Consider the following 15000-nt stretch of genomic DNA (forward strand, 5'->3'; position numbering starts at 1 on the left):
GGGGAGTCCCGCTCCAGCGATCCCCCTGCAATACTGCCCCCGCTTTTCAGAGAGCCCGCGAGGGGCCGCGCGGGAAAATAGGATTATGCTGGTGGGCAGGTGCGAAGCACGTAGCTCGGCCTGGCTGCAGATAACACGGTGTTAGTGTCCAAGAGGACGAGCCAAACGGACAACATCGTTCGTGCACCACTGCGGATGAGTCCAAAATTGGAGATTGCAATGGAAAAAATGTGCTACGGCGTGTTGAAAGGAATATTAAAAAACGCATAATCAGTGAACACAAATGGCTTCTGCTGGCAGGTTTGAGGTTAAGGGTTCTTTTAAAACCTCGACATGTTTTATACTCACAATAGAGGTCAGAAAAAAAAACATATTTGTGTCTTCTTGGCATAGTTTAAGATTCAACAAGGCAAGCTATCTCTTTTTGAGATAGGGCTCAGTGTGCATATTATACTGCAAAGACAGTACTGGATATCATTGAGCCCTGCTCAGTCATGACAGCAGTCAGAATCACTTGCAGTGCACACATCCACCTTCAATGCAACTATGACACTTTTGTGAACGCTGCCAATATTACGCAAGAATATCACGCAAGAAGCAGCAGCAGCAACACTTCTCAAAAAGTGAAATAAAAAAGACGAGGCGCGCACACACACACACACACACACACACACACACACACACACACACACACACACACACACACACACACACACACACACACACACACACACTCACACACAAATGCATGCACACACACACACACACACACACACACAAATGCATGCACACACACACACACACAGACACACACAAAAACGCACACATACACACACACACTCACACACACACACACTCACACACAAATGCATGCACACACACACAAACACACACACACACACACAAATGCATGCACACACACTAGGGGTGTGCCAAATAATCGTCATGACGATGCATCGCGATTCTAATTTTCACGATCTACTGCATCGATTGTTGACGCCAAGTATCGATTATTAATTTAAAAAAAAAAATTTTTTTTTTTTTTTTTTTTTTTTTTTTTAATTGCATGAATGGTTGGCGAACATCAAGCATTTCTGGCCGCGCGATACTGCGACAAGTCATTCATAAACCAAACATGCAGTGTATCCAGTAATAATAATATTTGTGTTAAGTAACCTCCAAAAGTCGTTTAAATAAATACAGCTATGTATGAACTGAGTTGCTTTGAGTTATCAATTGAACACACTATCCAGATCATACACAGCCAGTCAGCCACTGGTAATGGCTTCATTTTTTTCTAACAGTGTTCAGTGAAAATTCGCAATGCATCGCAATGCATCGCAATAATTCAAGTATCGCGATGCATCGTGATAGAATCGCATCGTGGCATGTGAATCGTGATACGAATCGAATCATGACTTCTTTGGCAATACCCACCCCTAACACACACACACACACACACACACACAAAAACGCACACATACACACACACACACACACACACACAACCCCCAAAATCAATATTTTCACACACACACACACACACACACACACACTCACACACAAATGCATGCACACACACACACACACACACACACACACACACACACACACACACACACACACACAAAAACGCACACACACAAACACACACACACAACCCCCAAAATCCCTGAAATCAATATTCATCTCAGATCGTTGGCCATGTTTGATCTGTATCTCTCAGTGTTCTGAGTTTGCACTGACATGCTGAGGCTGTCGGAGGAGTCAGTCCATTGATCCCCCCCTGCTGGGTGAAACAGGCAGAGAGAATGTGCCCTGCACTCCCCTGCATCCCATTAGGTGCTCATTCAGTCTCGTCTAATGGGCCTAGCCTTGCACATATCAATATTTTCAACAGTTTTTCGTTGCCGGTATCTAAAAATTAAGCCAGGGTTCCCACGCATTTAAGAAACTTTTCCATGACTTTTTAAGGACCATTATTCAAATTTCCATGACCTTATATAATCTACAAGTACAACAAAATTGCGTACTTCAGGTTGGGCCTAATTAGTGAATTAAAACTCTTGAACAACCTTTTCCATTCCATCCCATTCCTTTTCTAAAAGGCTGGTTAGAGGCTATGACATTTCAAGTGGAAACGTTCCTGCTGCAGACATTCACAAACATTATCTATGAAAGAGTTAAAATAACAATATTCTTTCAGGAGACCTACATATGACACAATTCAATTAGTTTTAACCTTTCAAACACTTTCAATGAATTTACTGAATATTTAATGACTGGAAAGTGGGAACCCTGTGGCAATTTTTTCTTCTCTCAATTGTGGTCAAACCATGTTCATATTCTGTGATGTATGCAATTGCACTTTTTTCTGTGCATTTTCTAATGTTTCAAAGAAGGTGACTGGTTGTTTGTGTGTGTGTGTGTGTGTGTGTGTGTGTGTGTGTGTGTGTGTGTGTGTGTGTGTGTGTGTGTCTGTGTGCGTGTGTGTGTGTGTGTGTGTGTGTGTGTGTGTGTGTGTGTGTGTGTGTGTGTGTGTGCATGTGTGTCATGTGTGTGTGTGTGTGTGTGTGTGTGTGCCTGCTGACATAGATGTGAGTGTGCATGGCTTTTACTGTGCGTGGCTGTAATCAATACACTGATCCTCAACCATTCCATATCTAAAGCCACAAGCGTATTTTACAGCTCACCTGCAGCTTGGCAGACACCCAGATCTGTGCACCAATCCAATCATTTGACTCATTTGCTCCCGGCCCCAGGTGATCAATCCAGGCCGTCTGCCTGACCTATCAGTGCCACCATTCTCATTTTCAACTGCACCACTTCCAGCAATTTATCCTCTCTGTCTATAGAGGCAGAGTCCCTTGCCAAGAGGGAGGCCTTAAGTAATTTAGCATTAGGTGCTTCCCGTGAATCAGTGGAGTTACAGCACAATGTCCTGCAACCTATCTGAGAATATAAAGGGGACTGATCCACAACCTGTAAAACTTGACAGCCACCGATTATGCACAACAGCATGGCAAGATACACAGCACTGGCACTATGTATCATTCTGTTCTTCAGATTTGCGTAAGCTACGATACGATTCAGGGACATACACTTTAATACGGAAGGATTCGGTGCGAAGCAATCTGATTCCTATCATTTGTTTAATTTAGACTTTAATTTTCCCAAAAAAGCCTATGAATTCAATTAAGTGACATTGCTTACCTTTAAATAGATACCAGACCCAAGTACACAACCCATGGTAGTCCCAAGTATTTTTGTTATTTATGGCACAGGGAAAAAGTGGAAGGCAAATGCAGCCTTTCATTTCAGAATTACATGTCATTGTTTTTATAATTTTTCAGAGAGATACAGTAAGACACATAACGACTTACTGTCTGATTAAACATTTTGACAAAAATGTTACCAAAAAAAACAGAACCCTTAGCCCTTCAGTACATTGAAATTCATGATTTTTTTCTAACAATTCTAACAACAACTTGATTAGTGGATTAGTAGTGTCGCCCTTTTACTCAGCTGCTGGGCTAAAGCCAATCAAAACACCATTGTTATGCATAGCCCTAGCCTCTGCTGTGTGTGTGCACACTAACCCTAGGTTTCACAGTGACAGGATGAGAGGACTCTATGATCTGCTGTGCGGAGGATGGTCTGGATGTATGCTTACTTGAAGGTTCACTTCTTAAAGGTTCATAAACGTAAACAAGAAGGCTACTAACACGACCAAGATAACCAACTTAAACAAACGGCAATACTTTCAGTAATTTGTGTGAATCAATGAATTTTATTAATTTAATATTTAACCACTCTTTCTTTTAATTAGGGATGCACCGATACCGATACCAGTATCGGGTATCGGGTCGATACTTCGTTAAAATACACTCGTACTCGTTTTACATTACCGATACCAAAAACCGATACCCAGTGTTGCGTCTTAACGCGTGTGTTTTCTTCTCCTCTACTGTCTATGCCTGCCAGGTGTGAGAGCGGCGAGTTGCATAGAGGGCGAGAGCGGTATTGCAGACAGATAAGTTGAGGTTGAACTTGCAGTTTAAATTAATTCAATAACAGCTTGGATACGATGTGTGGAGGTGGCTTGCGTAAGCTAACGGTTTCGCTAGAGATTTTAAACTTAACACGTACGACCTCCAGTAAAGGTAAGTGCTATCTTCGGCTATTTTATGTTTTGCAGTTAACTTAGAACTGCTGTTACATAGGCAAAGTGTAGGGGCTAGCCTACTGTCTTTAGCGACGCTGCGCCTATAACATATTATTGCCATTTGCTACGGTTGATTGACGGGGACGGGAATGTATTTGTTTTCTCCTCTTTTACCCGGACGCATTTAGGTCTCGAAAGGAGTACATGTGAGGGTAAAAGAGGACGTCTGTCTTGTCTTGTGTTTCAGGAATCTTGTTGACTTGCTAGTTTGTCATACACACCCGCTAGCAAGTAGCCGCTAGCAAGACATCCCGTTAGCGATGTTAGCAAGGTTGTTTTAACACTCTTGGACATTGATGCTAGTATTACGTTTTTTTTATCGTTTTTCCGCCTGATGCTAATATTAAGTGCTTTTGCGTTAACTTCTCTGCAATGTTATTGTGATAGCTATTTTGGCTAGGTTGCAAACAACTTCCCTAACACAGTCAAACTTCAGGTAAGTGTCAATTTGGCTGCAAGAACGTAGCCCAGTTCATTGTCAACATTAAACTCTAGTAAGAAATCGCTATACCGTTGTGCTGCCTTAACGGCGATTTTGACTCATTTTAAGATAAATGATGACAGGAGTAAGGCACAGTGTAAGATCTGCACTGTTACAGTGTCGAGGGGCGGAAAGGAAAGTACTTCGTTTGACACAAGCAATTTGATTAAACATCTGAAGACGCACCATAGTGCTAAGCACACACAGTTCCCTCATGCCAGTGGCTTAAGAGACCAAGCAACCAATCTTTACTGACGTATTTCAAAAGACAAAAACGCGCACGCGCACAGACAGAGAGAGAGAGAGAGAAGGGGAGGAAGAGAGTTGTTGATCCTTTTGTAACTGAACTGTGCTCATGTTCTTATCATCCAGGATAGTTCTGTTCACTTTTTGTTAAGCAGACTGTGTTGTTAACTATGCAGCAAATTAAATTGCCATCTGTCTATATTTAAATTTTGTCTAATGTGATGATATTGACTCTTTTTTTTGTTTTGGTTTAAACCAGAAAGCTCTTTATTTTTGGCTTGGGAAAGCCTTCTGTTAATGTTGTACTATAGGCTTGACATAACCTGCAGAGGATAAAATAAAATCTTTCATGGAAACCAAATCTTGGAAGTATCGGTATCGGTACTCGGTATCGGCATGTACACAAATAAAAATACTCGTACTCGTATCGGTTTGTAAAAAAGTGGTATCGGTGTACCTACAGGTGAATAAGTGGCCCAATAAAATGGTGAAGTTCGGGTAGGTAGTCATCAAGGAATGATGGCACATTTCTTCAGGGTCTCTAGATCCTCTCCTGACATAGAGAAAATTAATTTGGCTTCAACATTGATGAGGAAAGAACAGCTCAGGATTGAGGAGATTGAGAGAACTTAGGGTGCGTTCAAGACCACCTGGCAGCGAGCAGATTAGGTTCACAGAGTCCAAGTTTGAGTTACCTATTATCTGGAATGGGAAACCCAGAGTTTCTGTCATCTCAGGGTTAGCAAACTCAGAGTTTCATTAAGTCACATTCTGGAATACCCCCCTAGTTTTGTCATGAATTAAACGGTGGTATCTGTTTTTGCAATGCCAACCAAACCAAAAACATTGTTGTATCTTTGACTGAAGCGTAGTGGCCATTTTACTCGATTTTGCCTTATTGTGGATGGGTTTTATTTCAGCCTCACCCATTGGAGACGTAACACAAACTATGCTGTCATAAAACGTGAGATGCTATGCAGATATATTAGCAAATGAGAGGCATCATTATTATTTTGGAAGTCACATGACTTCTGCAGCAGTTTAGTCTACACTGAAGTAGAATAAGCAGCAAATTGGTTCATCCAATGGGTCTGCATTCTGATGTAGTTGTATCTGCATGCAAGCTACTGTTTAATTAGAACTGACAAAGTGCCCATCGGCACTCTATACAACACTGGCTTATTGCCATGGAAACAAAGCCACAGGTGCTTGAGTTATTGAGTCACTAATTAATTGATCTGTTGGAGAAGCAATGTGCAGCCAGAAAAATCTAAACATGAATGCATATTATCACAAGTCAAGCGGTAAAGCATCCCACAAGAGAGAGTGAGGGAGGGATTAGAGAATCAAATGGTCCAGGAGAGGAAGAAAGGGACGAAAACAGATAAAAGACGCTAGAGTAGTGAAGCGGTAAACAAATACGATTTTTTTTGTTTTTTTCTTCTCCTCCTAATGTGGTCAGCCCATTAGACAGCCTTTAGTATGCTGAGGACACACTGCACCCTGAGTCTGGTGCTTGCCTAATGGTGCTAAAATAGAGAAAAAAAAGCCCCTCCAAATGCACCAAACAGTGGATGCGAGCTCTTGAGTTCATGAGCTCATCTGCTGAGCGGACACGGGGAGATGAGTCTATGCAAAGGCGTACGCTGCGCTCTAACACAAGGCCTAAGGACAACAGCGCTAATTGGTGTTGACTATCCAAAAGTCCAAAAGTCAAAATCAAAGTTCAGCCAGCCACCTCCACCAGCCACTTGATTTTCTTGGAACACAACAGGCTACAAATTTCTCATTCCTATTGGAGAGGCCAGAAAGCATGAGGACTATGGATGGACAGTAGAATCAATCATATTGACATAAACATGCACTCTAATGCATTTGAATTATTGAGTGAAAGGAAGGCGCTTTTTCCTTCTTTTTTTTTTTAAATATGTAAAACATGAGCCAAAAATTTCATAATTGTGAAGACTAGACAACTCAGCTCCAAGAGATCATTTCTTAAAGAAACACACTGCCCCCTTGAGGCATGCACTGGGACAGCCATTGATTTGTTTTATTTCCCGCCCCCAACCCATTCTCACGTCCTCGCCATTTGTTTGTGAGGACACTGACAACAATGTTCATATCAAACAAAGCAGTTCCATCCTCAGCCCTTGGGTTATTCCTTGCCTTCAGTGTTGGAGCGCTAATCTACACAATCACAGAGCTGTCAGGCCTTCTAAAAATAGCCTGCTTACAGACAAGCCACTTCATGGACTTGAGACAGTTATATAGTTATACTGCTGCAACAAATAGAGTACTTTAATTAACAGGTTCAACTGTTCCGTCGCCTGCTGTCAGGAGAATGGGAGGCTGAGAGAGTCTCTCAAACAAGTGTTTGTTAACTTTATACTGCGTGGCTTATAACCTTTAGGTAACAGCACACTTAAAATAGAGGTGGGGGTTGTGGGAGAGACAGAGAAACACGGAGGTATCTGAGAAACAGTGGAGAGAAAGATAGAAGGAACAATGAGAGAACAAGAGAGAAAGAGAGAATAGAGTCTACACCCTTCACTTTGAATTTAAATGAATATGTCTGATAAATGTAAATGATAAAAGTCTCTTCTTCTACTCTGTTCTCCACTATTCCTGTACCTCTTTAATGTTTTAGGTCTTACTGGCAATGGGAAAGAGCTTTCATAAAGAAAAAAAAAAATGTCCCCTTGCATTACAGGGCAGAGTGCAGCCCTGGGTGAACAACAGGCCATTACTGGAACTGAGGCTGAGCTCTAATGCGTGGTGCCAAGAACCATTAGACTGACAGCATCTTTATTCCAGAACTCAAATCACATCGGTGGGCAAAACAAACGGGGCATCATTTAATAGCAATCCATTTAATTTCAGTTTATGAAGGGGCCATTGCCAGTCCATTCTGGAGCAGCGACGCTAAGCTAAGCACTCTGACTCAGCACATTTCCCACTGGCTCACAGACAATAGGTGTTAGCCTAGCGCTAATAACAGAGCCTCAGCCCCCTGCAGGGTTGTTTATAGTCTGAAAGGCTATATCTTGAGTTGGTGCAGATCACAAGCGCTTTTGTGTGTTTTGTTTTGTATTGATTTATGCAAAGACCTCATATACACATCTTCATAGGTTTTGTCATTTTAGCAAATGCCTGTTAGTAAGTACCTTTTTAACTATATTATATAAAGCATGGACTAAACATGACAACGGAAAGAAAGGGTTAAAATATAAACAAAGAAAGACATTACTTTCACTAACCCTCCTATAAACATGTAGTACATCCATCTGTCCACTTGAGGTTAGTCTCTCACCAACTCCCTGTCATGGCTGTACCAGCCCTTGACAAGGGCTCTTCAAGCTTGTTTAAAGACAAAAGGGAGGGTGAGCACATGAAGCTATAAAGCCTCTCTGTTGTGCTCTTTCATTACAGTCATATCACATACCATGGCACATTCAATGTTTTGATATGATAGTCACATTTTGTGCCATCGGATGTGAAAGATGTCAGTTGTAACTTGATGGATTTCATGCAAGAAAAAGTGTGGATTGCTCACCGTTTTCCAGCAAATGACAGTTATAGGCTTTAGCCCAAGTGCTGATTATTATAATTATAAGTACTGTATATCGATACAAAAATATAAACAGTATATCAGAGAACAAATGTAGCATCATCACAAAGGAAGTACTTTAAACACAGATTTTTTCCTGTTAACTACAGATTTCCAATCAAACCATTAAGGCCATCAAAACTGACTGTCAGCTTGAAAGGTATATTTCTGATATGTGTAGCACATAAACTGTGAGGGGATTTTCACCCACCCACACACACACGTGTTCTGCCACAAGGCCTCAACAACAGGGCATTGGCCAGTGTGATAGGTTGGCATTTCTGAATCACTCTTGGTTAAAAAAGCATAAAGCTGATTAACATTTGGACTCTCTGCCATTAATCGCTTTATAGATTCCTCTGAGCCAATCAGCACTCCAGCAGTGCCAGGCGACACAAGGAGCGACAGCGGCTTTTTAATCCACTCCTCAAAGAGCACCGTTACCAACCAAACTCTCTTCAGCCCCATCCCCCCGCCGTCCCAATCCCCCCAACATCCATTTACACCCCCTTACCAACCCACAAAAACACACACCCACATACACATACACTTACACTACCCCCACCCTATGGTCTGACGAGTGGGGTGACCCAGCCAGTGTGTAGCGCTTCGTCACGAGTTGAAGCTAAGCCCTCATTAGCAGCGGGAGCGCGGCCAAACGCAAGCTAAGGCACAAGCCCAGCCTCATGCACCAGGAGAGAGCAGCAGGTGAAAGCGAGACGGGGAGATCCTGCCAAGAGGAACTCTGGCACTGGATAGGTCAGGGCCCAGGCCTGGATCAGAGGGACCGTTGAGGCCTTGGCATGGAGGGGCTAGGAAGGGGGTTGAGCAGGGGACAGCCTGACACAGAGTTGAAAGGGAGAGTGTGTAGCGCTGGATCGCTGCGTTTTAAGATTAACCTCTGCGGCTAAGTATTAGCAGAGTTACACAAGTGCAGCGGACGTGTTACGTAAGACTGTGCGTGTGTACACTCGCGTGCGCATCACCAGAAATGGCAGTCGATGTTTAGCTCTCAGGCTGATTGCCTTTGCCCATAGATTGAGTGCTTCATTGATGAGTGGTGGAAACCACTTACATGCGTGTGTGTGTGTGTGTGTGTGTGTGTGTGTGTGTGTGTGTGTGTTTGTGTGTGTGTGTGTGTGTGTAAGCATATGTGTCTGAATTGTGTGTTGCATAAATCAAGCACTCTATCTGAGTTTGTGTGTGTGTTCGTGTGTGTGTAAGAGAGGGGGGGGGGGGCATATATGTTTGTGTGGTGTGTGAGTGAGTTTGAGTGTGTGTGTGTGTGTATGTGTGTGTGTGTGTGTGTGAGAGTGTGTGTGTGTGTGAGAGAGTGTACTCACCCCACAGATGCCTTCTGAATCATAGCTGCTGCAACAGTGTGTGTTGTGTCCAATAGGTTCCAACCCCTCCTCGTCCCACATGTAGGTTCCCCCAGAGCTGTTGGAGGGGGATAGCTCCAGAGAGGAGCCTGGGGGGAACTCGGGCTCTGGAGACCCCGCCAGAGGGGCGCAGGAACTCTGCACCCCATAATCAGCCTTCCCTGCTGGGGAACACGGCAAGACGACAGGGGTTGCCAGATAAGCTCTAAGAGTTTCTACAAAGGTTAAAAAGGTTACTGTAATAAGAAATGAAACTTCAGAAGAAGGTAAGAAAAGGAGTATAATGGAAACTGAATAATGATGTACAATGTAAACTAAAGTGGCTACATGTTTGGTGTTGTTGATCTTCGCTTGGTGGAACGTAGATTTAACATTGTGTGTGTGTGCGTGTGTGTGTGTGTGTGTGTGTGTGTGTGTGTGTGTGTGTGTGTGTATGTTTAGATATCATTCTATTAAAGCATATCATCCTTATCATAAACAGGCTCCTCACACTCCTTTATTACTTAAGTGGATTATCATGTACGGCAATAGAAGTTTAATTAGCACCATTTCATAGCCTTAAGACGTGGCTTCAACATATGCCAGCTAACAGCATAATGTTTACTGTTTACTATGTTAAAAATACAACGTCGGCTAGCATAACATGCTAATTTGTCTTTGTAATGAACCATCTGTGAAACAAAGGTTATAGTCTGCAGTGTATGTTTCATAACTGGTGGATTGACACCTGTCCAGTCAATGGTTTCACTCAGAAAACTGCGGAGCCGCGCCTGGCTGGATGCTGCCAATCGCTGTCTATTGTCAGGCATGCTGTCATGTGATTGGTCCCCCTGGTTGTCAAAGTCATCAAGGAACTCCTCACTGGTATCGTTTCTCTCCAGGGACGAGGCTGAGGAGAGGGACATGTCCTCCAACACCTCCCCCTGACACGGAGACCTAGGGTCCTTCTCCCCTCGATAGGAGGGGTCCTCAGAAGGATCATCTGAACCTAGCACCTGGAGAAAAAAACAGGAGTTAAAGGTAAGGAAATTGGGAACCAGAACATGAAGAAGCATCAGTGCATTCAGACGAACCTTCTCGCTGTCAACAGAGAGCTCTGGGGAGGTGAGTGGTGACACGTCGCTGTTGGTGGCAGTCTCGTCTCCCTTGCCCTCCTCCGCCTTCCCCTCGCCCACTGTCCTCCCAGCCAGCAGAGGGCGCTGTGGCTTGTTCCCGGCGGACCGTGTCAGTCGGTAGGCCAGCCCTGAGGGCTTTGTCAACACGCAGTTGGGCAGGAGGGGCTTCCTCAGGGCGCTGGGAGGCGTGGAGCACCCCCCCAACCCTACGGTTGCCCCCGCAGAAGTTCGCTCGTGAAAGCCCCCCTTGCCGAACTGCTGCAACCCCGACGTCCGGCCATTGGTGAGGACCAGTGGGGGCCTGAGGATAGGCGGGCGAAGCTGGGTGTTGGCCAGCGGCTTGGCCAGCTCCACCGCCCGGTTGAAGGAGAAGGAGCGGGTAATGGGCTCGCTGGTGGGCGAGGGCAGCTGCTTGAAGTGGGTGAAGCTCTGCGAACGCACCATGTTGTCCGAGGACGAGAGCGCCAGCGTCTTCAGGCTGTCGCTGGACTGGGACAGGCTGTCCCGAGAGCTGCTGCGGGGGGACATGGAGCTGGCACGGGGACGCAGCAGACCTGGAACCCTGTTGGCCCCTGAGGACGAGCCCGCACCGCCCGCTCCGTTCTGGGTCGGTTTGGGGCCGTTGCTATGGGGGCTGGGCGGGTGGCTGGAGGGGGACTGCCTTGGCGTGGGTTTCGGACTCTGGTTCCTCTTGGAGGCTTGCTTGGGGATGGCTTTGGGGCTGCTGATGGTCACCGGGGTGCCGAAGCGGCGTGCCTTGGTGCAGGGAGTGGCAGGCTTCTTGATCTCCCTCGGCCCCGGAGAGGTCTGAAGAGGCCCACGGCCCTCGACTTTCTCCCCAGCCGTGGAGCCCTGCTCTGGGCCCTGGGCCGACACGGGACCCCCATTCTCCTTTCTCCACTTCAGCGAGAAGGACGAGGTACGGACCAACCCGTTGGGCTTCCCAGGCGGTTCGCTCTTGCCCTCGGAGCTGGGTGTCACGTGGGCAGAGCCATTGGCCACTGGTGCAGTGGTGCCACCCGACGGGCGGGCACCAAATTTCGGCAGTCTGGACACCATGGAGGGCTTGCTAGACGCCTTCTCTTCCATCAGCATTGAGCGGAATCATGGAGGTGTGAGTTATCTAATGACCTGGAGACAAGGAGGAAGAAAGTAAGACAGAGAGAGAGAGAGGAAGGGAGGGGAGAGAGAAAAAAATACTTTAGAGACAAAACTGTGAAATGCCAGTACAGTGTTACATAAACATTCAATTTTAAACACTTCACTGCACTCTTAAATTCAGATCTAGCCAACTTCCTGCTTAAACAAAAGACATGCTGAACAAATGGCAGCACAAATGTCACAATCCACCTGAGAAAACAGGCTTAGTAATGTTAGTCTGAGCCTTTGCCAGCATAAAGCTGTTCCATTTCAAAACAGGCACTTGACATTTAGATGAACTGAATAATGTATAAACAACATGATGGAGGAGGAGGAGGAGGAGGAGGAGGAGGAGGAGGACAGTTAGCAGTTGAGGAGGTAGGAGTTTCCTTTTGGTGATTCCATGAAATATTTAAATTGCTTTATGGACAACAATAATTTCCTCATTTTCAATGACTAACAGTAAATAACAATGAGGCCATATCTATGCCCTGTGTCATTATGTGTTTACAGTATGTGTGCAAATCTGATCAAACTGATAAGTTCCCTTCCCCTCTCTATGCACATACGATGAGTACAGGTATCTCGTTAGCATGCAGACTGGAACACGACATGCAACGCTGCAGAATGCGCAGCCACCAGTCTGCAGCTCTCAGCCCAGAGGTCATTAGTTCACATGCGGGGGGGGGGGATTTGCACTTTTAGCTTAGCATACCTTACACGCGCATGCACCACAAATACTGGTGAGATATATCTATATTTATATACATCACACACACTAATAAAAAATGCACATCTATGGTCAATATCGTACAGTCAAAAAGGAAAGTGTCGCATGATCCCAACGCTACAGGTTCTTGAGTGAACACACACAATGGCAGGGTTGAGTGTGCCGCTATACACACTACGCATGAGATTCCGTGCCTACTGATCCTAGTGAGCATCATGTGACCGCCTGAGCATGAAAACAGGGGGTTGTGTTGACAGTAATCCCCTCTTAAAGGAAAGAGGAGAGATAGAGGGAGAGAGAGAGAGAATGATGGAGAGATAAGCAAACTGTAACAAAGACTTGCCAGTAATTCTAAACAAAAGGGGAAAAGTGAAATCCTAATCAGGAGCCCTAGGAGAGACTCTAAAAGCTGACAGATGCATGTGACAAGAGATAAACTGAGAGTGGAGGAGACAGGGACACGTGTGGCATAGAGATGCACTAATGGAGAGAGAGAGAGAACATGGGCAATTAAGGCAAGGGTATGTATGAGAGAGAGAGAGAGATATGTTTGCTTGTATGAATTTACGTGTGTGTATATGTGTGTGTGTGTGTGTGTGAGTGTGAGTGTGTTGCTCCATTTTCATTCATGGTCTTCAATCAGTTTCTTTCTCGATGATTTGCTTTCTCTCAGTCAGGTCAGGCTATGCACCTGCCTCTTGAGTGACTATAGAGTGACACACTTACAGACGGGTTATGCTGCTGGACCATTAAGTTCAATATTTATGATGAAGTTCATATTTTATAATGTATTACTGCACATACATAACTCATTTAGTCTGAGCTGTTCATAAGTACAGTCCACATAGAATGCTCTCTCCTGCTCTCATAAATACACTCAAACACACATACTCTCACACACGCACAAACACACACACATACACACTCACACACACTCACACACACACACATACACATACACACATACACACACAAACACACACACACACACGCACATACACACACACACACACACATGCCCCATGACCCAGACAGACACGGAATCCCCCAACTCGAGGAAGATCTTCATGCATCATCGCAATAATTGCATGTGAGCGTGAGTGTGTGTGTCTGTCTGTCTGTCTGTGTGAGCGTGTGTGTGAGCATTTGCATAGTAAAAGACAAGACCCTTCGTCACATACTGACCCAAATATCCTCCACTATGTGATAACACTGTTACTGTCACACATCGCCGCAAGAGGACAGGAAGAGAGTGATGAATGAGAGAGAGAGAGAGACTAACCGAGTTGGCTCAGCCAATCAAAACAAGGCTCTTCTAATCCCCCTCAGCCAATGGTAATCAGGTCATCCATAGCAGCGATGGCCAAAGCCTCTTTACCCCTCCATCACAAGTGAGTGTGTGTGTATGAGGGCCCATTACCAATCTATCAGTCATTTCATATCCCTCACTTCCTTGATAACTCACTCTTCAAACACACACTGTCTGTTTTCTACAAAAGACAAACACGATGGTAAGTCCTCAAAACCTCTTTTACTTATTCCTTCAGAAATGAATACTTGAGGATGGCAAGATGGATGGATGGATGTATGAATGGATGAATGGATGAATGGATGGATGAATGGATGAATGGACAGGTGGATGGATGAGAAATAATGAGGGCGTGTGTGCCAGGGCCTCTTCCTCCCCTTCTTCAGACCAGTCCAGCTTGTGTGCCCCTCCCCCTCCCCCGCCCCTCCCTTCCCCCGCCCCTCCCTTCCCCTCCCCCTGCCAAACCTGACACACTTCCATGGTTAAGATGGAGGGAGAGAGGGAGAAGTAGAGGGAAATAATGAGGAGGGGAAAGAGGGTGCATGGAGAGAGGGGCAGCAGGAAGGAAAGGGAAAACAAGATGGAGAGAACAAAATGGGAGTGAGGCACAACTCTGTCTCTCTCTCTCTCTCTCTCTCTCTCTCTCTCTCTCTCTCCCTCTCTCTCTCTCTCTCACTTTTAATCTAATTAATTCAAGCGACCCGATACTAGCATACAATACTCCCCACAAGAGACCAAGCTTCTCTAACCTAAATACATAAAAAC

At 45.0% G+C, this 15000-nt stretch overlaps 1 protein-coding gene across 1 annotated transcript in view; it reads right to left on the reverse strand.

Annotated features, from left to right (window-relative positions):
* The window catches only part of ccser2a (coiled-coil serine-rich protein 2a), a 72303-nt gene that overhangs the window by 32532 nt on the left and 24771 nt on the right, over positions 1 to 15000 (reverse strand). The window contains exons 2-4 of the mRNA XM_080848655.1: positions 11015 to 12187; positions 10669 to 10936; positions 9903 to 10105 (exon numbers count right to left, since the gene is read on the reverse strand). Of these exons, the coding sequence (XP_080704781.1) occupies positions 9903 to 10105; positions 10669 to 10936; positions 11015 to 12151 (1608 nt within the window). The 5' untranslated portion in view covers positions 12152 to 12187. The remainder of the gene's footprint in view (positions 1 to 9902; positions 10106 to 10668; positions 10937 to 11014; positions 12188 to 15000) is intronic.

The sequence above is a fragment of the Sprattus sprattus genome (assembly GCF_963457725.1).
Source record: "Sprattus sprattus genome assembly, chromosome: 12".
NCBI classification, from domain to species: domain Eukaryota; kingdom Metazoa; phylum Chordata; class Actinopteri; order Clupeiformes; family Clupeidae; genus Sprattus; species Sprattus sprattus.